Here is a 24,395-nt window from a genome sequence, read left to right on the forward strand (position 1 = left end):
TGCAACAAACCGCATGCAATACTTACCAAATTGTTTTCCTTATAAACTCAGATGACTGCTTCTGTTCCCCCACCACTTAGATTTGCAAATGCCAGCTTTCACTATCACTCAGACCAGTTTCATTATCTTGTCAACAGTGTGCGCAATATGAAGTCTTTGAAGGGAAGTGACTGTTGGAATAACAATATTTTCTGTTGCAGATTTATATTGACGATTCTCCACTGGCATTCCCAGGAAACTATCTTATCAGTACAATGACATCTATATTAATTGGAGGCATTATTTTTGTGGCTTATATTCTGTATGTATTTGAAATTGAGATACGGAACTTCTTTAAAAGGAAACTAAGAAGAAATAAAGTGGCATCGAAACCCTCACCCAAGAGAGATTCCGTAAATTCTAGTGATTCTGCAGGAATTTGACTGGCAATAGTAATAATGTTATAAGAATGTGTTGGTTTTTAAAGTTGCTGCAAGACCCCCTCTTGCTTTTTTCAGGACCTATGTTCCACAAACGTTAATAGTATTTTTTTGAACGAACATATGTACAACTATTTCATTTTTAGCTGTAGTCTTTCTGTTTAGGAAAAATATTTTTGAAAATATGTGAGGAATTTTCTCTTCTTGTCCCTTAGGATGAAATACATTTAGCCACTGTTGGTCATGAATTTTACTGAAGTTTATTGGGAAAGATTCCCCCCCCCCCCCGGCCGAAAATGTCACTGAAGCAGTATACAATAAAATAGTTCATATATTTAAAATACACTGCATTGCTAAATGTGTCTACTTGCGCCTCTGTTTATTTTATGTACCGGTTATTGGTGGGGGTGTGCTAGTACACTTGTTTTAAATCTTATTGGAAACATGTTTTTTTAAATTCCTTTTTGACATTACAAGAATTGGAAACCTAAAGGAGGATGTAGGTTTTGTAAAACAACAATTTTTAAATAATTCAAAGATGCCTGAAGGAAGTGTGCTGACCTTGGAAGTGTGCTCTCCCTGAGCACATGGTCTGAGGGTCCGGGGCTTCTGGTGAGTCAGGTGACTAGCTGTGGGTGGAGCTAGTCAGTGTTTGGAGTGCCTCGGCGCGCGCCTAGTGGCATGCACATTTTGACCCATCTTTTAGATTTAGGGCAGCAAGTCTCACACGTTTATTGGGGGAGACCTAGGCCTCTTCTTCTCACCCCCCCTGACTTCAAGCTTTTCAAGATGGAGGGGGAGGGGACAACTGTAGTCACCTGCAATTCCTGCGCAATGTTTGTATTCTTGCCAAAGAATTAGGCAGCTACACCTGCAGCAATTGCAAGTTGGTTGCCCTACTAGAAGACAAGGTTGCCCTACTAGAAGACAAGGTCCAGCAGCTTCAGGGCCGTGTATCTATGCTCCAGGGAATTAAACAGCTGGAGCTTTTCATGAATACAGCAGAGCACACTGTCTGCACCAAGGAGGAGACAGGGGACATCCCTGAGGAGGAAGTCAGTTCCCCAACACAGGACCCAGATGTATGGAGGAACGTGACTCATAGAAGTAGAAGGCCCAAGGATCGCTCTGAGTGTTTAGAACTACACAATCGATCTCCCTGAACATGGAAGACGAGGAACAGACTCCATTTGAAGATCTCTCCTTCATCACAGTTGATCAGGAATATGAAGACGAGCAGCAATGTCAGTCCTCCGGGAATATGCAAGTAACCTTGGAAGGGACAGCACATGGAATAATCCCGACCAAGCCTATGAAGAGGTGTGTAGTGGTGATAGGGGATTCCCTACTGAGAGGTACAGAAGCAGTGATCTGTGGGCCTGACAAGATGTCTCGAGAGGTGTGCTGTCTCCCCGGGGCCAAGATAAAAGATGTAACAGAACAGCTGCAAGTGTTGCCTTATTGGCTTCAGCTGGGTTCCTTGCGTTGCGCCCGGCAGGGAGAAAGACAGTCAATAACGACACCAAGGGTTGAGTTCAAAGAAAGAGTTTATTTATATAGAGAGGCACTTGGTGATGCTTCACGACAAGAGCAAAGACAGTTTGCATGAGGCTTTTATCCACTTTTGGGCTCCTCTACCCCCTCCCCATGAATCCACTCTGTAAGTGTGTGCACGTAAGAAGGTCATAGGTTACAAATACACATACAGGAAGATCTGTGTCCTGTCCTTATCATACACACATGCTGACAGTGTAAAACTCAGCAAAGCGACCCTATACCACCAGCCTTCAGCAAGGCTTGTTTGTGCGTCTACTAATAATATGTCATCTCCTGATGCAGACTTTGTGCAGGCTCTCTGGCAAGGCCATTCATCTAGCTGTCTCTCTCTCTCTCTCTCTGCTCTGATAAGAGCAGGGCATCCTTCTCGCTGCCTAAAGTTTACATTACACTTTGGCACAGAGGCATTGAAAGACACTTAATGGATTTAAAGAGAAAAGCAAGCATCTAAGGAATATGGGGGGGGCACAATCAGAATTATACAATGCAAACTGTATGATCAGATTTAGCTCAATAATACAATTAGCAAATCTCTTCCTACACAAGGAATCATAAAACCCACTGACAAACACCCCTTCCTTTTGGTCCATGTGGGAACCATGCAAGCCATAGCCTCCAGAAGATCAAAAGTGATTATGAGGCTCTGGGCAGGAAGTTGAAGCAATTAAATGCACAAATTGTCATCTCATCTGTCCTCCCAGTTGAACGACATGGCCCAGGGAGAGAGGAAAAAATAGGGGAAGTGAACAACTGGCTTCGTAAATGGTGCAAACAGGAATGGTTTGGATCACGGTCTGCAGTTTCTTGAAGATGAACTTCTGGCAAGTGATGGGCTGCACCTCACAAAGGTTGGGAGGAATGTTTTTTTCCATGAAACTCAAAAACCTCATCAGGAGGGTTTTAAACTGACTTATGTGGGGGAGGGAGACAGTGGTCCTGAAGGTAGGAGTCTATCAAGTGCTGAAGATGATCATCCAAATGTCAAGGACCAAATGGAGCAAACAGCATGCAGACCTAGTGGTGGGAGGAAAATATCCTTAAATAAGAGACATGGGGGAATGATCAATGGTCTTCAATGTCTGTATACTAATGCACAGAGCATGGGAAATAAACAAGATGAACTTGAGCTCTTGGTCCAGCAAACTAAATACGACATAATAGGCATCACTGAAACCTGGTGGGATGAGTCTCATGATTGGAATGTAGAAATAGAGGGATACAATCTATTTCAGAAAAATAGACCAAACAGGAAAGGAGGAGGAATAGCGTTATATGTCAGGGATGTGTATATCTGTGAAGAGATCCAGGATTTAAAACTTCAAAGCCAAATTGAGAGTATCTGGGTCAAATTTAAGGGAGAGAAAAATAACAGTGATCTCATTGTGGAAGTTTACTATAGATCCCCAAGCCAAACTGAGGACACAGATGATGCCTTCCTGGAACAGATGACCAAGCATTCAAAAAGGAGGGAGATACCGTGTTTCCCCTTTTTAAATACATAGTCATAAAGTAAGCCATGGCAGGGTTTTCATGCATTCGTGAAATATAAGACATACCCCGAAAATAAGACATACCTCCATGTGTGTAGCGAGACTGCCGAGCGCCCCAGCCAGCCAGCGGGACCCAGCATGCCGGCTGCGGCGGCAGCTGCAGGAGGCCTGCCACCCAGAACCGGCGGCTGCAACACGGAGCACGCCAAGCACTCAGCAGCGCCAAGCACTTAGAGCGCCCTGCCGACCAAGGAGGCCTGCCACCCTGCCGCCTGGAACTGGCGGCTGCAGCGTGCCGAGCGCACGGAGCGCCCTGCTGGGCCGGGGGTCCTGATCAGCTGTTTGGCGGCCGTTTTTGGGACGTGGGGGAATTGGTTGTGCGGGCCAGGAGGCTTGCGGCCTGCTCGGCTGAGGGCCATTGCTCCTCCCCCTTCAAGAGCGCTCCGGGAGGTACGCTCTAGGGCTGCGTGTTCTTTTGCAGCCAGCTGTTTGGCGGGCGTTTTTCGGGCCATGGGTGAATCGGTCGTGTGGGCCAGGAGGCTTGCAGCCTGCTTGGCTGAGGGCTGTTGCTCCTCCCTCTTCAAGAGCGCTCCGGGAGGCGCACTCTAGGGCCACGTGTTCTTTTGCGGCCAGCTGGGGAATTAATTCTTTTGCAGCCAGCTGGGGAACCGGTCAGGCAGAGTGCCTGAGCCAGTGGCCTCCACCCAACCGAGGAGGCCTGCCGCCCCACCACCCGGAACTGGCAACTGCAGCATGAATGGGAAAGCGCCTGCTCTGCATAGAGGTTCAATCCCCAGCAGCATCTCCAGGCAGGCCTGGGAATGTTTCCTGCCCAAAATCCTGAACATCCACGACTTCCGGTTTGGCGCCATTAGCCGTCGGTGGGGGATTCCTCATTGTCCGAGGACCCCAGCAACCCAAAGGAGGGGGGAAGTCGCGAGGGCACCGCGACCCCCCCAGAGAACCCCCGGATTGAGCTTTCCGGGTGCGGAGAACCCAGCTGAGCCCCGTAGAGTCCCGTTCGCTGCCCGGAAAGCACCTTTTTGAGGCGCGCCGAGAGCAGGCTGAGCGGGATGGAGCCTTGGGAGATCGCTACCTTTGGGACGCAAAGCCCCGCGGCGGCAGCAAACTGAGCGCTAAATACCTCCAAACGAAGGACTTGTAAGTAAATTTATTATTGGAACAATAAATTGAATAAAGATCTGGTCCGGGGAGAGGGAATTTAAAAAGGAAACGGAGGTCGTCCCCCCCCCCCCCGAGAAAATACAAGCAGTGACAGAACCCGCAGCCAGTCGCTGGATCGGGACTTTAAAATTCTTTTAAAAAATTAAGTTGAACCCCTTCCCTGTGGGGCAGAGCCAAGGGAAGGTGCTTGGAGTTTGTGGATCTCTGCAAAAGACTTGTTTGATCTGGAACGAGCCCTCCGAAGCCTGGGGGCAGGAGCCTGGGAACAAAGACCAGCCGCCATTGTGTCGTCACCGATAAAGCAGTTATTTACCAAAAGAACTCTTAAATTTCTAAATTAGAAGTAGAAATAACAGGAGGAAAAAGAAAAGTTGGACTATAGATCAAAGGACAAAATATCAAATAAAAGGATTGACGTTAATATTGCATCTTTTTTAGAATTAAAAATGCTTGCTCTCCAGTGGAATTTGAGAACACAAAGGAACTTGATAGACAAAACAATGAGTCTCCAACTGGACAATAACTGTATGCAACAACTGCTAGATTTAGATCAAGAACTGGGCAAGGACGTACAGGAATATAATAGACTGACACAAAGTCTCAAAGAAGAGGTACAAGTGTTTCTCTCAAAGGATACTTTAGAATTACAAGATGAGAAGGAAGATGAGCTGCAAACCACAGAACCCGAGCAACTTGTGGGAGAAGTTGTAAAGGACATCGATTCTACACAGAAGACTTCAGCTCAAGAAAAGATTCAGGATGCTGGTCTCTCAGTGGGAGAGGGAGACCGGAACCTGATCAAGGTCATCCAGACAGAGACTGGGGACTGGTACAAGAGTAGATTTGGGGGAGACAAGAAGAAGAATGTTGGGAAAGGGAGTTGGAGACAGAGACTGGAACAGCAGAAAGAGAAGGGGGGAGAGGGAGGAGGCATGGAATGGGTAAGAGACGGAGTGGGGTGAATATTAAAAGAAATTTTAAATAGGGGATGGATTAACGGGTATGGACAACGAACTGATACAAAAACTGGTCAATGTTTGCAGGGAATCGCCAATCAGGGGAAGGAGGGGGGTGTTAAAAACAAAAAAATAGGGTGAATTAAATTAAAGGTGATATCTTTATGGATAATCAATTGGGAATATTTTTTAGAGAAATTAGAGGCTAAGGGGTTTTTTTGTAGATGGAGTATATTTCTTATTTCTCTTTTCTTTCTTTTTTCCTTTTATAGAAAGTAAGTAGGAGAGGATATTAATCAATTATGTAATTCTTTAGATCAGAAATATGCAAATTGGGAAAACTGCAGAAGTTGGGTTCAAAATGAACTCGGGAAGGGAGGGACGGGGAAGTCGTTGTTATGTTAAGGAATATTAGATAAGATTGAATATTTTTGTGCTTTGTTTTTGTGGATTTTTAATTTTTTCCTATTTTTTTCTTTTTTGTGCCTTTGCTTTTTTTTGTCTTTTTCCCCTTGATTATTTGACTATGAATATTAATCTGTGATAAATGTTAAAATGGAAAATCTTTAATAAAATTATTTAAAAAAAAATCCTGAACATCCACAGCTGCCAGCCAGTGTACATAACATGATCTAGATGCACTAATTGGCCTGACTCTGTGTAGGGACTGAGGCTGTGGCACAGGCATTAAAAAACACATCCCAGTGCCATTAATCTTAGTGGGGTGATGTACTGCCTGGTGTGGCTCTGGGTCAGTTGCCACTCCTCTGCCTGACTTTCTTTGCGGGGTTGTTGAAAAACAGGGTGGATGGCCCTGGAATTTTAAATAATTTGTCCCCATACAAAGAAGAACCTTGGAAATGCCAAGTGTTCTGCTTCATTTCTTTGCCATGAGAAGTTTTGGAAACTCTGCAACTGGCTTCCCTTTATAGTGGTTTGCTGGGCTGATCAGTGCACAGGATCCAGCACAAAACTCAATTGTCTACCTAAAGACAACTGAGAAATCATACAGACAGATGTGCTCAAAATACTTGGTCAACTGGAGTGTCTGGTTCCTCAATAATATGCACCACATCTCTAAAGATCTAAGGCAAACTCAACTGCCCTTTATTTCACCAGCTTCCATTGCTCTTACTTCTCATATCCTAATTCTAACATACCATAATAAAAACCGTACTGCTAATAAAGAAAATAAGACAGCCCACCGAAAATAAGACACCCTGTGTTTTAAAAAAGTTATAAGATGGTGTCTTAAAAAAGGGGAAATATGGCAGTAGTAATGTGGGATTTCAACTATCCTGATATTTGTTGGATGTCAAACTCAGCCAAGAGCATGAGGTCGAACAGATTCCTCACTGGCCTTGCAGACAATTTCATTGTCCAGAAAGTGGAAGAAGCAACAAGAGGATCAGCCATTTTAGATCTGGTCCTAACTAATAGTGATGACCTGGTTAGTGGGGTAGAAGTGGCAGCATCATTAGGTGGGAGTGACCATGCTCTTCTGGAGTTTATTATACAGCGGAAAGGAGCAACCAAGCATACTAAGACTCAAATCCTAGACTTTAAGAAAGCCGACTTCAGAAAACTTAGAGAAACGCTGGGTGAAATCCCATGGACCATAGCTGCCAAGTTTTCCCTTTTCTCACGAGGAAGCCTATTCAGCATCAGGGAATTTCCCTTAAAAAAAGGGAGAACTTGGCAGCTATGCCATGGACAGTAATACTAAAAGGGAAGGGAGTTCATGATGGTTGGGAGTTTGTTAAAAGGGAGATATTAAAAGCACAACTTCAGGCAATACCAATGAGACAGAAACATGGAAGGTGCCTAAAGAAGCCAGGGTGGCTATCTAAAGAACTTTTAACTGAGTTAAGATTTAAAAGGGATATGTACCAAAAATGGAAAAAGGGGGAAATCACCAGAGAGGAATTCAAACAAATAGCCAGCACGTGTAGAGACAAAGTCAGAAAAGCTAAAGCACAGAAAGAACTCAGGCTTGCTAGAGAGGTTAAAAGCAACAAAATGTCCGTAGCAAAAGGAAGAACAAGGAAACAGTGGGGTCACTTAGGGGAGAAGATGGTGAAATGCGAACAGGGGACAGAGAAAGGGCAGAACTCCTCAATACCTTCTTTGCCTCAGTCTTCTCCAAAAAAGAAAACAATGCCCGACCTGAAGAATATGGAGCAGTTGATTCAGCAGGGGAAACACAGCCCAGAATAAGTAAGGAGGTAATACAAGAATATTTGGCTAATTTAGATGTATTCAAGTCTCCAGGGCCAGATGAACTACATCCAAGAGTATTAAAAGAACTGGCAGAGGTGATTTCAGAACCACCGGTAATAGTATTTGAGAACTCCTGGAGAACAGGCGAAGTCCCAGCAGACTGGAGGAGGGCAAATGTTGTCCCTATTTTCAAAAAGGGGAAAAGAGGGGACCCAAACAATTACCGCCCAGTCAGCCTGACATCAATACCAGGAAAGATTCTAGAGCAGATCATTAAGCAAACGGTCTGTGAGCACCTAGAAAGAAACGCTGTGATCACTAAAAGTCAGCATGGGTTTCTGAAAAATAAGTCATGTCAGACTAATCTGATCTCATTTTTTGACAGAATTACAAGCCTGGTAGATGAAGGGAACGTTGTGGATGTAGTCTGTCTTGATTTCAGCAAGGCCTTTGACAAGGTGCCCCATGATATTCTTGTAAAGAAGCTGGTAAAATGCGGGCTAGACAATGCTACTATTCAGTGGATTTGTAGCTGGCTGACTGACCGAACCCAAAGAGTGCTCATTAATGGCTCCTCGTCATCCTGGAGAGTAGTGACTAAAAAAGCCAATGCAATTCGGGGCTGCATCAATAGGAGCATAGCATCTAGATCAAGCGAAGTAATAGTACCACTGTATTCTGCTCTGGTCAGACCTCGCCTGGAGTACTGCGTCCAGTTCTGGGCACCACCCACCGGCTCTGCTGCTGACCCCCTCACGTCCCTTGGGTACGATGCAACGGTGGCTGGTTCCGCCTCACGCTGACTCCGCGAAGGTGGAGTCCCTCTCCCAGCAACTGGTGGACTCACCGAAGCATCCGCTTCTCTGCTCCGCATTCCAGCTTCATCCAACTGTTGCGCCCAGCGCTGATGTGCCACCCGGGGGCTTCTCAAAGTATCCACTTCTTGAATGCACCCCACCTCCGCTTCCATGGCTAACTCCTCAGCCGCTCTTAAAGGGGAATACACTGGCCTCTTTGCCAGTGAACGATCTTCCAGGTCTGCAAAATGGTAGGAGGGGTGAACACTCCGTTCCTGCGCCCACTCCTCCAAGGCTTGGAAAATCTCACTAGCCAAGCCTGATGCCACTTTCCTAACTCTCTAATCAAAATAAAAACACTTGCAACCCCTTGAGAACTGATTTACAAAATTAATGATTTTGTTCACCCTTGGCTAACAAAGTCGTAATCCCACCGCTACCACCATGTCATGAAGTTAGGGGTCACCTTTCCGTCTCTCCCCCTGCCCTCCAGTCCCTTCTCCGAGGGCCACTGGATTTCTCGCTGGGAGGACCAAGCGTATGCCCCTGTACGCCAATAGATAGAACACTCAGTACTTAAATATCGCTGCCACCACTGAACTCCTAAAACAGGCAGTCCAGACAACCCGTTAACCCGGTAGTGGGCAAGAGGGTCAAAGACTGGGTTCAGCAATGTAGCCAAGAGGAACAAAATCCAAAGAAATACCTTTTAACTATTTATTATAAGAAGCATAGTTAAACAAACAAGATATAACAGTTCTCAAACAGGGTTACAAAGTAAAACAATAAAAGCATAACTAACTTACGAGTACGAACTCAGAAAGATGACAACATAACAAAGCCACATCTTTTCCTACTTGGCAGGATGCAGCCAAAGTTTGGCAAACCTTTTCATAGCATTCTCCCTAGCTCTCAAGACAGGCAGGTAGGCAGACAGACAAAACTTTCTCTTCCGCAGATTCTTAAATCCCTTAATCCCCCCTAAGGGTGGGTAGGTAAACACAGTGGGATCGGGAACAAAAGACCAATCCGCATTAACTTTACTTTCAAATAAACCTATGGGCAGACAGAGGAGCATTTGCCCTGTCAATCAAGAGCTTATGCAGATGTCCGGTCGTTTGCACATCAATCACTTCAAGGCAATCTCCCCTCTTGTTTCCCAGCCCAAGTGAAATCACTAAACTCTTAGGGGATTTCAACCAACAACTCCCCATTCCCAGCTGCACCAGTTGTTGCAATTAACACTTTAAATCAAAGGGGAGGAAGAAGAGTAAAATTCCTTTCCTCAGTTGAAAAGGTTAGTTTCCCAAGCCAGCAAGGGTGCCAGAGCACCTTGCGGCATCTCCCAATTTGCACTGCGAGGAAGCAAGGATAAGATCCTACCAATCTCACGACAGATGGCTTATGAGGAACGGCTTAGGGAGCTGGGTATGTTTAGCCTGGAGAAGAGAAGGTTAAGGGGTGATATGATAGCCATGTTCAAATATATAAAAGGATGTCATATTATAGAGGAGGGAGAAAGATATCTTATCTTATTTTATTTTAAGATTGTTTTCTGCTGTCCCAGAGAAGCGGACACAGAGCAATGGATTCAAACTACAAGAAAGAAGATCCCACCTAAACACTAGGAAGAACTTCCTGACAGTAAGAGCTATTCGGCAGTGGAATTTGCTACCAAGGAGTGTGGTGGAGTCTCCTTCTTTGGAGGTCTTTAAGCAGAGGCTTGGATTGGATGGCCCTTGTGGTCTCTTCCAACTCTATGATTCTATGAATATGCTGTTACATAGAAGCATGGTTCCCCTTCATATTGGAAGCAAACAACCCGTGGCTACTGAGTACCTCTTCAGTCGTCATTTGGTTATTTAAGTCCTCTTAATGTACGTATGTGTGCAAACCTTGGAATTCCCACAACTACTTCTTCTTCTTCTTATTATTATTATTATTATTATTATTATTATTATTATTATTATTATACACTCTGGGCAGGTTCCAACAAAATATTAAAAATACATTAAAACATCAGTCATACACTATTAATAGTATGGTATTTCTGCAATACAATTTTATTGACTGGATCATGGTCATCAAAAGTTACAAATCCCAAGCCCCTCTTTTTACCAGATTGTCTGTCTGTAATTATTTCAATTGTGTTTATTTTTCCATATTCCAAGAAATAGTCTCTAAGGTGATGTTCCTCAATATCTTCTTTAATTCCACCAACAAACAGATTGAGGTTGAATCCTGACAAGACAGAAGTACTGTTCGTGGGGGACAGGAGGCGGGCAGGTGTGGAGGATTCCCTGGTTCTGAATGGGGTAACTGTGCCCCTGAAGGACCAGGTGCACAGCCTGGGAGTCATTTTGGACTCGCAGCTGTCCATGGAGGCGCAGGTCAATTCTGTGTCCAGGGCAGCTGTCTATCAGCTCCATCTGGTACGCAAGCTGAGACCCTACCTGCCTGCAGACTGTCTAGCCAGAGTGGTGCATGCTCTAGTTATCTCCCACTTGGACTACTGCAATGCGCTCTACGTGGGGCTACCTTTGAAGGTGACTCGGAAACTACAACTAATCCAGAATGCGGCAGCTAGACTGGTGACTGGGAGCGGCCGCCGAGACCACATAACACCGGTCTTGAAAGATCTACATTGGCTCCCAGTACGTTTCCGAGCACAGTTCAAAGTGTTGGTGCTGACCTTTAAAGCTCTAAATGGCCTCGATCCAGTATACCTGAACGAGCATCTCCACCCCCATCATTCTGCCTGGACACTGAGGTCCAGCGCTGAGGGCCTTCTGGCGGTTCCCTCATTGTGAGAAGCCAAGTTGCAGGGAACTAGGCAGAGGGCCTTCTCGGTGGTGGCGCCTGCCCTGTGGAACACCCTCCCAACAGATGTTAAAGAGGAAAACAACTACCAGACTTTTAGAAGACATCTGAAGGCAGTCCTGTTCAGGGAGGCTTTTAATGTTTAATAGATTACTGTGTTTTATTTTTCTGTTGGAAGCCGCCCAGAGTGGCTGGGGAAACCCAGCCAGATGGGCGGGGTATAAATAAATCATTATTATTATTATTATTATTATTATTATTACACAATTTTTTCACAGTAACCTGAGCTCCAGGTTTTTCAGATTCCTCCCTGGCTACTGTTACAAGAATTATAAGGTATTAGATATATATATATAATGTTCATAAATGTACAAGGCAAACACGTACATAAATATATAAACCAATGACTGAAAACATAATTTGAGGAAGCAAAAAGAAGGAAGGAGGCGAAAGGGTCTTTAATATATAAACAGTATATATATCGCTGAGGTCTTTAAAAAAAATTTAAGTGACGGCTCGACTTGAGGTGAGTCCCCCTCTGCAGGCACGGCGGCAGCAGTAGCAATGGAAGTGTGTGAAGCGGCAAACGACTCTTCCTATTACTTCACTTTTCTTTCTCAGTGGGCATATTTGACTCAATTCCTATTGGCACATGGTTCTGCTATTCGAGGGAGATATTCTATTAAAGGATAATCGAAGTAGAAGATTCTGTGAGACCAAATAGGTTACTTACAAAACCATGCAAAGCCAAACACGACCATCTAATGGCATATATAAAAACAGCAGCCTTCAAAAATGGTGTTAGATAGAATATTATTATTATTATTATTATTATTATTATTATTATTTGCACGTTAGTTGCTCTGTCCCTTAAAAAAAAGTTTCAATGAGATTTACAAAATAAAATACAGCAGGCAATTAAAATGAGAACATTTAAAGCAATGTATAATGCAAAATATGTATGGTGGTTTTTCAACTAATTTTTTCCCTCAGAGTAGGCCTGGTGAAATTAATGAGCATGGCAGAGTTAGGTTTGTTAATTTAAATAGCTCTACTCTTGAGTAAAACTTAGTTGAATACCACCCCTAAAATGTTCGCCCAATAACACTGAAAATAAAATTGTCAGTATCACCATGCCATATACAAAAGTGCAGTACAATAACACTTGGACTATTATTTACAAGTCAGACAAAAGGGAGCATTTCTTTACACAATGCATAAGGAAACTATGGAATATCCTCCCACAAGACATTGCAACAGCCACCAGTTTGGATGGCTCTAAAAGATTAGGATTAGGCAAATTCATGGAGGGTACGGCTGTCAATAGCTTCTAGTCATGATGACTGTGTTCTGCTTCCAATATTAGATGGGAATCAGAGTCATAGTGGGAAACGCAATGAAAATATCAACCCAGTGCGGCACCTCTTTAAAAGGCAAATTTCATGCTAGGAGCCATTAGGAAAGGAATTGGGAATAAAAACTGCTGATAGCATAATGCTGTTATATAAATCCACAATGTGACTGCATTTGGAATACTGTGTTACAGAATGTCGGAGCTCTTGAGGGACTTCCGGCCTACTGCGCTGGTGGAGAGGCGCAGAAACCTCAAGCTCCGAGGTTTCTGGCATCGCGGGGGGGGGGGGATTCCGTGGGAGCCACACGGATCCCCACAAGAACCCCGGGTAGAGCGTCCCGGAGGCGAAACAGCCCGGCAGAGCTCCAAAGGCGACTCCTCCACTACCCGGGAAGCTTGTTAGAGCCCCCGAGAACCAGCGGAGTGGCAGTCGCAGGAGCCATTTTGGGCACCATCGTTACCTCCACGAAGCGAAGCTCCGTGCCTACAACCTGCAAGCGGTGGATTTGTCAGGAGTATGGGCAGGAGTCAGGCTCTGGGGCAGTAGTGCTTTGCAGGACTGGGGCATGCCTCAGCTTGTCCTGGAGAAGCAAGGCGTGGCCACACAGGTGAAGTCCTCAGCTTGTGCTGGAGAGGCAAGGAGTAGTCACCTAGGTGAGGCCACTTGAGATCTCACTGCACCTGGTGGCAGGAGCTGAGAGGGATAAAAGCCCAGCATTTCCCTTCAGCTCTTTGCCACAGCAACGCTATCCCTGCCTGGTTGCATCTGGCCTCCTGCTCCTTGGACCCTTGCCTTGCTGCTGCCTTGCTTCTTGTTCCTGGATCCTCCGCCTTGCTCCTTGCTCCTTGGACCCTTGCTTCGCCTTCGCCTTGCTCTTGCCCCGTGGACCTTCGCCTTGCTTCTTGTTCCTGGATCCTTCGCCTTGCTCCTTGCTCCTTGGACCCTTGCTTCGCCGTCGCTTTGCTTCTTGTTCCTGGATCCTTCGCCTTGCTCCTTGCTCCTTGGACCCTTGCTTCGCCTTCGCCTTGCTTCGTGCCCCGTGGACCTTCGCCTCTGCCTTGCTCCTCGACCCTGCTTCTTCACCACCATCTTGCCTCTGGTCCTGACGCCCGCCGACCGGACCGTGACAGGATTCTTCCTGCAAAAAGATTAGACCTGGACCAAGTAAGTCAAAATTCTACGATTTGGACTAAGAATTTGGCGCTGGGAGGAGGCTTAAAAGGGAAGTCAGCCCCCCCCCCAAATTGCGTAATGGAGGATGCAGTAAACCTATGGAAAGCTCAGAAATTTACTTTAAAAAAACTTTTTCCTGATGCAGAGTAAGGGAAAAAGACAAAGTGCACTTAAATCTCTGCAAAGACTGTGATTTGACAAGGGGAAACCCCCCTGTGAACTTGGGAGTCGGGTCAAAGGAAGGATCGGCTAGCTGTCTTTGTGACGTCACAATAGAAAAGAATGTGTCTGTCTGTGAGCCTGAGCCTGAGAGCTGTAGATAAATAAAAGAGGAACTTTTAAAAGCAAACCTCAAGGCTGCTCAGTGCTGAATTTGAGTTTGACTGTTAAGAGAAAAATGTAAAGAAATAGAGGTTGGATCCAGTTCAGACGGGATTTTATTCCTTTTGCATTTGGAAAATACAAAACAAGGACAATAATAACACCACTTCCTGCCTGCTACAATCATGGAAGTGGAGAGCACCAACAGGTTGGAAGAGAAAGTTCTGGATTGTGAGGGGAAGGACTCACAGTGGGACTTGATCCTGACAACAATTTTGGAAATGACAGAACAGATTCGCAACCCTAAAGTTGCTCTAACATGCCTGGAAGAGAGGATTGATGAATCCACTGAACTGAATTTTGAAACAGATGATAGATTTGAACTTAGAGAGAAAGGGGAAAGACCAGAAGAGGAAAGACCAGAAGAGGAAAGACCAGAAGAAGACGCATGCTGTGATGTGACTTTTGGGAAAACTTTGGAAATGGCAGGGGAGAACCATAATTTTGAAGGAAATGCAACAACTAAGGGAGAACAGATTGCTGAACCAACAGAATGGATTTTTGAGACAGATGAGGATGAAGAAGAAACCACTGTTCCACCGGTGGGAGGGGTGGAACAGGGAAGGGATGAAGAAGAAATCACTGTTTCACCGGTGGGAGGGGTGAAACAGGGAAGAGTGGTGATTCAAAAGCCCCCCAAAAAGGGGCTCTCCCTGCCCCTCCATATCCCACCCTCGCTTGGGTGCTGTGTGTGTGTGTGTGTGGCCGTGGTCGAAGCTGTGCACCCAAAAGGATCTGCACAAACCAGTTTATCTGAGTGCATTATTCTCAAGGTGGGGGGACTCATTTATTTATAATTACTTAATCATATGGGACTAAATTACATTATGTTGTAAGGACCTTTCATAAAATCTTAGAATTGTAAAGTTGGAAGGGACCCCCAAGGGTCATCTAGTCCAACCCACTGCAATACAGGAATCTCAACTAATGCATCCATGACAGATGGCCATCCAACCTCCGATTACAAGCTTCCAAGGAAGGAGAGTGCAAAACCTCCCAAGGGAGTCTGCTGCACTGTTAAAAGGGCTCTTGCTGTCAGACAGCCCTTCAAATATTTGAAGATGGCTGTCATATCTCCTCTCAGTCTCCTCGTTTCCAGGCTAAACATACCCAGCTCCTTTAAGCACTCCTCATAAGGCTTCTTTCCAGACCCTTGATCACCTTGGTTCTCCTCCTCTGCACACCTTCCAGCTTGTCAATGTCCTTCTTAAATTGTGGCGCTCTGAGCTGGACACAGTATTCCAGATGTGCTCTGACCAAGGCAGAGTAGAGTGGTACTTGATCTAGAGACTAGACCTCTGTTGATAAAGCCTAGAATAGCATTAGCTTCTTTTGCTGCAGCATCACATTGTTGACTCATATTGTGACCTACTACTCCTAGATCCTGTTAACATATACTGCTGGTAAACCAAGTGTCCCCCATCTTGGTGCAGCTGGTTATTCTTGCCTAAGCGTAGAACCTTTCAGGCTGAAAGGGACTAGTGGGACTTAGAAGAACAGAAAGGAAAATCCCTTCTGATGGTCTCCAGCACCACTTGCTGCAATTTGGGGGATTTCACCCACCTAGAGGGGCCAAATCTCGCTGTGGCAGGCCTCGCCGGGCCTTCCCAAGCCTGCGACGAACCCCATTGGACTTTTCCATGCCTGTGGCAGGCTGCAAAAAGGCCCAACGGGCTTGTTGCGTGACCACCTAAATCCACTGTATTTGAGCACTGTACTCATGGCTGTTCACAGAAGCAGCATGCAGGTATGAGAGATTACATCCTCCCTTATTGCTCCTGCTTTGCACTATTCTTGGGTGCTGTTGCCAGGCAGGAATAGGTGTTTGAGCTCTGTATGTGGCTGAAGCAAGAGAAACAAAGAACATGATGAGGCATTAAGTAAAGCAAAGGAGAGGTGGAGTTTCAGGTGACAGGAACTGAGTTCCTTCCCACCCCTTGGGCCCTTGGGAGGGGGGAGAGAAGGGAAGGACAGTCGGAGGGGAGATGAGGGGAGGACTGTGGCAAATCGACAGGATTCCCGCATGAGGACCAGCAAGAGGGGCGGCAAACTCAGTGACCGCGCCGAGCAGCAAAAACCTTACCTACACCACTGCTGCATCTTATTTTTCCTTCTATTAATAATTTCAGTGGTTTTTTTTGGGGGGGGGGGGTTCAGAAGAAATTTTCCGCACTGGGAAATCCACCTGACTTTTCTACGCCACTGGCTACTGGCAGGCTGAGGTTGGGGTGCCTGTAGCAAGTCACCACTGCATTGCAAGCATTATGTCCTAGCTGTAAGGAGCTCTAGGGAACTGCATTTCCCAGGCTCCCTGCTAGTACAGATGTTGCTGTTCATGGGCGGTAGGTAGAGGCTCGTGAGAGAGAAGTAAGACAAAGTGAGACATTGCTGCTGTTGCTGCATGCTGCTCCAGTCCCACCAGAAAAAAATGTCACAGAAGTGCCTCCCCCTGCTGCCTTTTCTCACTGGAAGACGCCTCTGTTGTCATAGTTAATGTGGAATCATGTCTGGTGAACCTGCTTTATAGTATTGTTATGTTGTTGTTTGCAAGCTGAAACACCCACAAAACGGATTAAAGCATTTTTATTTATTTTTTAAGAAAATTGCTCATGGAAGTGATTCATTTTTATGATTAAGAAGGTGCTCAGCTAAGACAAGTTATTCAGGGACCTGAGTTTTTTCTTCAATTTGCTTACCAGTCCTTTGCGTGTGTAGATCTTTAACCTTTCCCAAATAAACTCAGACAAGACTCAAATTTTAGGTTTGGTTTTTGGCAGAATTTAAGCCACAACTTTATTGATTACAATCAAGTGAGTGGTTGCATAGGCTCTGGTTCGACTAGCTCCCTGCACCCTTGCAGGCAGCGCTGGCCCAGGGCACACCATAGGTCAGCCTGGGTAAACACCCGGCATAGTGGAAGGTGGGGTCAAGCCAGTCCACCAGCCAGATGCCCCCCTGGACAACCCCTCTCAGGGTTGACCAACCAAGAGTCCCAGGATTCCTTTAATGGAATACCCATCACATAGGAATGGCCAGACCGCTCTGCCACCCCTATCACCTGAATCAAAGCCTGTCCGCAACCTTACAAGTTGTGACGATTTGCTACGCAGCAGGTGAAACCCAAATGGCACCAGCCAATCAGCCAAGTGGGGAAAATTCCTGCTGTGCCCCTGTCCCAATGACAGACGACACACAATGACATAGCAAGGTCATGCGTACAAGCCCTAAATATAGGGAGAGGTGGGCGAGTGTTCCGATGCACTGGCCCCAAAGAGGAAGCTCAGGGACACATGCATGGGCTTAAATAGAGGTCCCTCAATACAAATTTGCTTGCATCCCATTGGTCTGATTGCACCCAGCATCGAGGGTCCTCCAATAGGGTGTTGTGGCCATCCAAACGTTCCCATCCACAACACAGGGTCCGGTTGCCAGGTCACACCGCAACACGTGCCCTCTTGTTAGGGAGGACCCGTTTTATCGGCTTCCCTTCTGCCAGATTGAGCTTTAACTGGGTGGGTGGTTGAAGATACCCTCTTGGCATTCACTTAAGTCTCACAACAGTGGGGGGGGGGGTTGTTTTTGTTTTTAATTTGAAAGACTCCCACTTCATATAGCTGCATTCTATGTGGTTCTAGCAACAGATGAGCTGAGGAAATTAACATGGAGGACAGGTCTCCTGTGTAGTTTTTGTATGAGAGCCACTGACCCTCATTTTATGTGAGGACTACGGGAATATTCCCAGGTAGAATGCTCCTGCCACATAATTTTAAACTCTGAAAATCTATCCCCTGTACTAGCCCACAAGCATTTCTGAAGCTGGATCAGTTTGAGTCCTGTTGCTATTAGGAGTCGCTGTGAGGGAACTTGAACTCTTCCAACTGCCATCCTGTGGAACCCAAGATAAAAGCAGACAGTTGGCTGGCTCTCTTGGAAGTGGGAAAGATGGCTCAGCAAAACTGATACAGCCTTGGCAAAGAAGGTACTTTAAAATGTGAAGTGGTTTAAAGAAAGAAAGAAATGCTTCATTTGGGCACAAGATAATGTCAATATGGCACCCCTGTGCCAATAATAGGCAATGTAGCAATTCATTAATCTGATGAAGTATTCACTCTTTCTGTTTAATGATAATAATATGATATATTTATAATTACAAGTTGCCAATATGGCGTAGCGATTAGAGTGCTTTATAATATTATTGACATTGTAGGAAGGACAAAGAGATTCTTTTGCATATATTGAGAGTATTAAATAGATCTTTGGTATTACTTTGGTTTTATCATTTTGCTTGAGGCTTTCAAATGAGTTTTTTTTCTTAATGTGAAGACCCACATTTAGCTTTCAGTTGTTCTACCATATGTCTCCGTTGAAAAAACAGGAGTAATGGGGGTATCTATGGTTGAGTATTATTGCTGCCTGTTCATAAGAAATAATTTGATCCTGCACAAACCAGTTGCTTATAGTTTAATAAAGTAGTCCAATTGTTTCAATCTATGATTTTTTTTACATTCATATCCTGCCTATTCATTAATTTGAGATCCACACGGCAGCTATTGACTGTATGAAACAAACGAACAAAACAGAAAACAAAAGAAATCCAGGCATACAGAGCAGGAATAGGGAACCTTTGTTTCTCCAGTTGACATTAGACTTCAGCTCCCATCACTCCTAGCGATGGACAGGTTCCACATCCCTCACAGAATCAAAGATTTGTAGAGTTGGAAAGGGACCCTGAGAATCATCTAGTCCAGCCCCCTGCAATGCAAGCATATGCAGTGGTTTCATACGGGGATTGAACCTGCGACCTTGGCATTATCAGCACCACGCTCTCACCAACTGAGCTATCCAGTGCCGAAAGCAATAAATGAACAAATAACAGCAAAGCAACAAGGGGCAGCAGAGCAAACCGTGTCGGTGTTGAATCAGTCACAAGTGTTGAGCCGATTTTTTGCTCCCTCTACAACATGATCCTTAAATCCAAGACTTTAGTTTTCCCCAGTGGCATGAGTTGCAGCCATTCACATGTAGTAGAAAATAGGGACACTTGAAGGGTCTGCATCTGGGGTGGGAACTAAATCTTCTTTCTGCCATAGGTGAACCCAGTGTTTGGAACAGGAAGCAGGTTTCAGCTTGCAATTTCCATAGCACCTAAGGGGACTCTTTGATGACCAAGCATGTTGCTCTTACCTGCATCCTTGTTATATAATAATAATAATAATTTATTATTTATACCCCGCCCATCTGGCTGGGTTTCCCCAGCCACTCTGGGCAGCTTACAGCAGAAAAATGAAATAAAACAATTAAATATTAAAAGCCTCCCTAAACAGGGCTGCCTTCAGATGTCTTCTTAAAATCTGGTAGCTGTTTTTCTCTTTGACATCTGATGGGAGGGCGTTCCACAGGGCAGGCGCCACCACCGAGAAGGCCCTTTGCCTGGTTCCCTGCAACTTGGCTTCTCGCAATGAGGGAACCGTCAGAAGGCCCTCGGTACTGGACCTCAGTGTCTGGGCAGAACGATGGGGGTGGAGATGCTCCTTCAGGTATACTGGACCGAGGCCATTTAGGGCTTTTAAGGTCAGCACCAACACTTTGAACTGTGCTCGGAAACGTACTGGGAGCCAATGTAGATCTTTCAAGACCGGTGTTATGTGGTCTCAGCAGCCGCTTCCAGTCACCACTCTAGCTGCCGCATTCTGGATTAGTTGTAGTTTCCGGGTCGCCTTCAAAGGTAGCCCCATGTAGAGCGCATTGCAGTAGTCCAAGCGGGAGATAATCAGAGCATGCACCACTCTGGCGAGACAGTCTGCAGGCAGGTAGGGTCTCAGCCTGCGTACCAGATGGAGCTGATAGACAGCTGCCCTGGACACAGAATTGACCTACGCCTCCATGGACAGCTGTGAGTCCAGAATGACTCCCAGGCTGCGCACCTGGTCCTTCAGGAGCACAGTTACCCCATTCAGGACCAGGGAGTCCTCCACACCTGCCCGCCTCCTGTCCCCCACAAACAGTACTTCTGTCTTATCAGGATTCAACCTCAATCTGTTAGGCGCCATCCATCCTCCAACCGCCTCCAGGCACTCACACAGGACCTTCACCGCCTTCACTGGTTCTGATTTGAAAGAGAGGTAGAGCTGGGTATCATCCGCATACTGATGAACACCCAGCCCAAACCCCCTGATGATCTCTCCCAGCGGCTGCATGTAGATGTTAAAGAGCATGAGCCCTGAGGCACCCCACAAGTGAGAACCCACTTGTTGTCTTCCTTGATCACTGTATATATTGTGTGACTATTGGGGGACCAGCTTTATATATAGCTTTGAATTAAATGCACATTTGTATTATTTTTACATTTACAGATGGTGCTGTTGCAGCTTTCTCTTGTGCTTGCAGCTGTTTTACCACTTTCATCAGGACTTTCCTACAATGTAAATGGTAAGTTGTATTTTACTTCATTTCAGCTTCCTATTCTTGCATACGGGTTAGTTACTAGTGCACTGAACCTTGCATTTGCATGTGCTGTAATTTGCATAAAGATCAGAACTTTATTTTGTCCAAGTGATGACAGGGCCCACCTTTAAAGGGAAAATGTGTGCACACAGTTTTGGGAACTGAATCCAGTATTTTTATTTGTTTTACTGCAGCAGATTCAAGAAACTTCTTTAAAAAAAACCAAAATATTAAAGAGGAAGATATATTTGCTAATGATGTTAAATGTGTGTTGTCTAGGAGTCAAATGAGCCACCGTGAGAGAGCTTGGGAAGATACTGACAGAAGCACAAAGGTTAATTTGGTTGTCCAAACCGATGTGGTCTAGCCTTGGTTTAAAGATTATCATAAATATATTATTTATTTTCTTATTGCCCATCCTAAACCCCAGGTCTCCCAGTACAACTTCCTTCCTGAAACAGCTAATAATATCAAATTTGTTGATATGATTATTACTCCTGTATTTATTTTAATTTATAACTCACAAAAGCAAATGCTAACCATTTCAGTCCACAATTTCATTTTTGATTTGAGTTTCAGTATATTCTAGTTCTGTAATATATTTGAAAATATTAGTGATCAATATATTTTTTCACACTCAGTGCTGGCCAATTCGAGTTTCTCTTGCTACACAGGAGATGAGCGGAATATGTCATCTAAGGAAATTAAATTGTTTCTTTCAAATAAAAGTTTGGTAAGTTTCCAGCACTGTATTTCCAGTTGCAATTGAATGGGGAGTAGCTCAGCAAATAATGTATTTGTATTATGGCAGTGGGGAATAACTCGCCAATACACCATTCTTTGGTTCAGCAGAATTGGCTAATCAATTCTTTTAGCTATCCCCCCCCCCCCCCGATTAAGGAAAAGGGAAGGATAAAGTAATTAAAATAAGGGCATGGTACTATTATATAAATAAATACCAACATCAGTAAGAAAGAACTCATTGTCAGTTCACATTATGTATAACCATTGGTGCATAAATCATAGAAGTTCATTTAAGTTCTCCAAATGTCCAGATAGATATCCACACAAAGTTGATAGCTAGATGACATACCATATTTTTCCGTCTATAAGACGCTCCCTATTTTGAGGGCCTCAAAATTTAGAAAATTGGGAGGGATTGAGCTTTGGGGGAGGTTTATTTGGGGGGGGGGAATGCCAAAAATCGCTCACCTGCCAGAATGCAGCACACAACCGAGCGACGCAAGCGGAAACCACCTATCAGCTCGTCAATCGCCACCAGCGGCCGCCAATCACACTCCCGCTTGCTGCGACAAGGGCAGTTGTCTATTGGTTGCTGCAGCGACAAGCAGCAGGGCTAATGGCAGCGATCAAGCAGCTGCGACGCAAGCGGTTGTGTGCTGCATTCTGGCGGGTGAGCGATTTTCGGGATTCTCTCCCCCCCCCCCCAACAATCAAGTGGCCAATCGCCGCTTACAATCTTGGGCTTGGTCCAAAAAACCTTTTGGGCTTGCTCCAAAAAACCCTCAGCACTACCCATGTATAAGACGAGCCTAAATTCTGAACCTCATTTTTGGGTCAAAAAAGCTCATCTTATACACAGAAAAATACGGTATGTTTAAATGGATTCTTAGCTGTCATCACTAACTGAATCGGAAGCGGTTAGAAGTTTAGCTAAATGGAGTGAAATATTATTGGTTGTTAAGACTCCCCTTGGATCCAACAACACCATATGCTATGTAAATAATTTTTACTTAGTTATTGGCATCAAAACAAAACAAAACAAAACATAGTATTGCAGTTCGTTTAAATAAACAATAACAGGGTGTTCTAGCTTCTGATCTTGCTGCAGCTATGAATATAGCCAGGTAATTTCTCTTACGTGCTGCAGGGCAAATGAGCTTGGAATCAGGATTCTCCCTTTCTACCCTCCTGCCATATGGACAGCATGAACTTCATGGAGCTACACTAGCTCAGGGGTTACCAACCTTTTTTTTTTTTTTTTGACCAGTGGGCACATTTTGAATTTGAAGGAAGTACTGTGAGTGCCAATCACAAAATGGCTGCCACGGGGAGTGTGGCATAACACATCCTGGCAGCTGTGGGGGCATGGAAAAACACAAAATTAGACACAGTACAGCCATTGCTGCTGCTCCCACCCGCTTCCTGGACAGCCTCCCCATGGTTGGCAAGCAAATAGGATGGACTAACAGGCAAGAAGGGAAACCATCCCCGCCAGTTCTTCCCCTGTGAAAATCCTTCAAAACCAACCAGATTGTGAGGGGGAATTTTTCTTCTTTTGAGATAAAACTTAAAAGAAAAAGCCACGGACCACCAGGCTTTTTATTTAGTAGGCACCATGGTGCTCAGACCCTCAAAGAAAGCCCCCTGTAGATGCTGGGTTAGCAGTCCCTGAGCTAACTGCAAAGAAAGACACCTAGAACAGGACTTGGCTCCATTTATAAATCTATGCCTATGAAATAGACACAGCGCCCAAAACTGCCTCAGGAAATTGTCAGGGATGATAACAAAGGGCAACCTTGATTGCCCATTTAGAAAGGAAGAGGAAGGATGACAGGAAGGGGATTTGGGGTGCAAGAGAAGGTCAAACTTAAACATTTTTGGCCTTGCCTGAAGAAGTCTCTCCCCTCACAGTTCTTCCTCCAGGCACAGCTCCATTCTGAGGACTCCCAGGGCTGAGGGGTGAGGCAAGGCAGGTGGAAGGCTTGGCCTGGTGAAGAAAGCCTTGCCAAAACTGCCTCAGGAAATTGTCAGGGATGAAACAAAGGTCAACCTTGATTGTCCATTTAGAAAGGAAGAGGAAAGATGGCAAGAAGGGGCTTTGGGGTGCAAGAAAAGGTCAAACTTAAACATTTTCGGCATTTTGGCAAATTAAACCATCTAGGGCCTTTTAAATGTCTCTGTGGGGGATTTATTGTGGGGTTTTTCGGGTATATTAATTGGATAAATAATGGTCATTTTCTATACTTTAACCCTAAACCTCCCAATTCTCAGTGGCACTTGCCCATGCCACCCAAAAGCAGGCAAAAATCACTTGAGAGAGGGCAAGGGCAAGTTGTGTCATGTGGCGGTAAATTAATCAACGCAGAGTCTTCTTTATAAACAGAATAAAACTTTTACTTGAAGAAAATAAACTTGTTCAAAAACAGCATAGTTAAAGAGTATACACAGAGTGCTCATAGCAGCTATCTTAGTCCTCAGAGAGGCATATTCTTTAGTTACTGATTAACTGGAGTCCTGGAGCCGCTCAGCAACAGCTATACATTAACATACTGAGCTGAGACTGACTCTGATAGAGACTGCATTACTGACTGACGCCCAGAGAGAAGATGGCTACTTTATATAGGGAGAATGAGTCATCACTCAAGATGAGTCACGTGTCAGGATGAATTAGCAATTTACTGTTAGCAGTTACAGCTAGCAGGCTTGAAATGATTGTGTAGGCCTTGTAGGCCGTGCCTAGGCCTTGCCTGCTTCTGCTCTCAATAACCTTTGTTGCATGACAAGTTGTCCCACAAAAACAAGGATTTCTGCCCACCTTTCCTTTATGACTCCCTAAAGCCTTATTTACTGCAGC

The 24,395-nt window shown here is 45.0% G+C and overlaps 2 protein-coding genes across 4 annotated transcripts in view; both read left to right on the forward strand.

The window, feature by feature from the left end:
• Window positions 1-692, forward strand: part of LOC118078636 (cation channel sperm-associated auxiliary subunit beta-like) — a 69,951-nt gene extending 69,259 nt beyond the window's left edge. For all 3 annotated transcript variants that reach the window (XM_060272253.1, XM_060272257.1, XM_060272255.1), the window contains one exon: window positions 201-692. In XM_060272253.1, the coding sequence (XP_060128236.1) occupies window positions 201-422 (222 nt within the window). In that variant the 3' untranslated portion in view covers window positions 423-692. The remainder of the gene's footprint in view (window positions 1-200) is intronic.
• Window positions 693-5,151: 4,459 nt separating this feature from the next.
• LOC118078169 (cation channel sperm-associated auxiliary subunit beta-like) overlaps window positions 5,152-24,395 on the forward strand; it is a 60,726-nt gene continuing 41,482 nt past the window's right edge. The window contains exons 1-4 of the mRNA XM_060282950.1: window positions 5,152-5,592; window positions 5,880-5,882; window positions 20,707-20,782; window positions 21,439-21,530. Of these exons, the coding sequence (XP_060138933.1) occupies window positions 5,152-5,592; window positions 5,880-5,882; window positions 20,707-20,782; window positions 21,439-21,530 (612 nt within the window). The remainder of the gene's footprint in view (window positions 5,593-5,879; window positions 5,883-20,706; window positions 20,783-21,438; window positions 21,531-24,395) is intronic.

This window comes from Zootoca vivipara, chromosome 1 (genome assembly GCF_963506605.1).
Source record: "Zootoca vivipara chromosome 1, rZooViv1.1, whole genome shotgun sequence".
NCBI classification, from domain to species: Eukaryota; Metazoa; Chordata; class Lepidosauria; order Squamata; family Lacertidae; genus Zootoca; species Zootoca vivipara.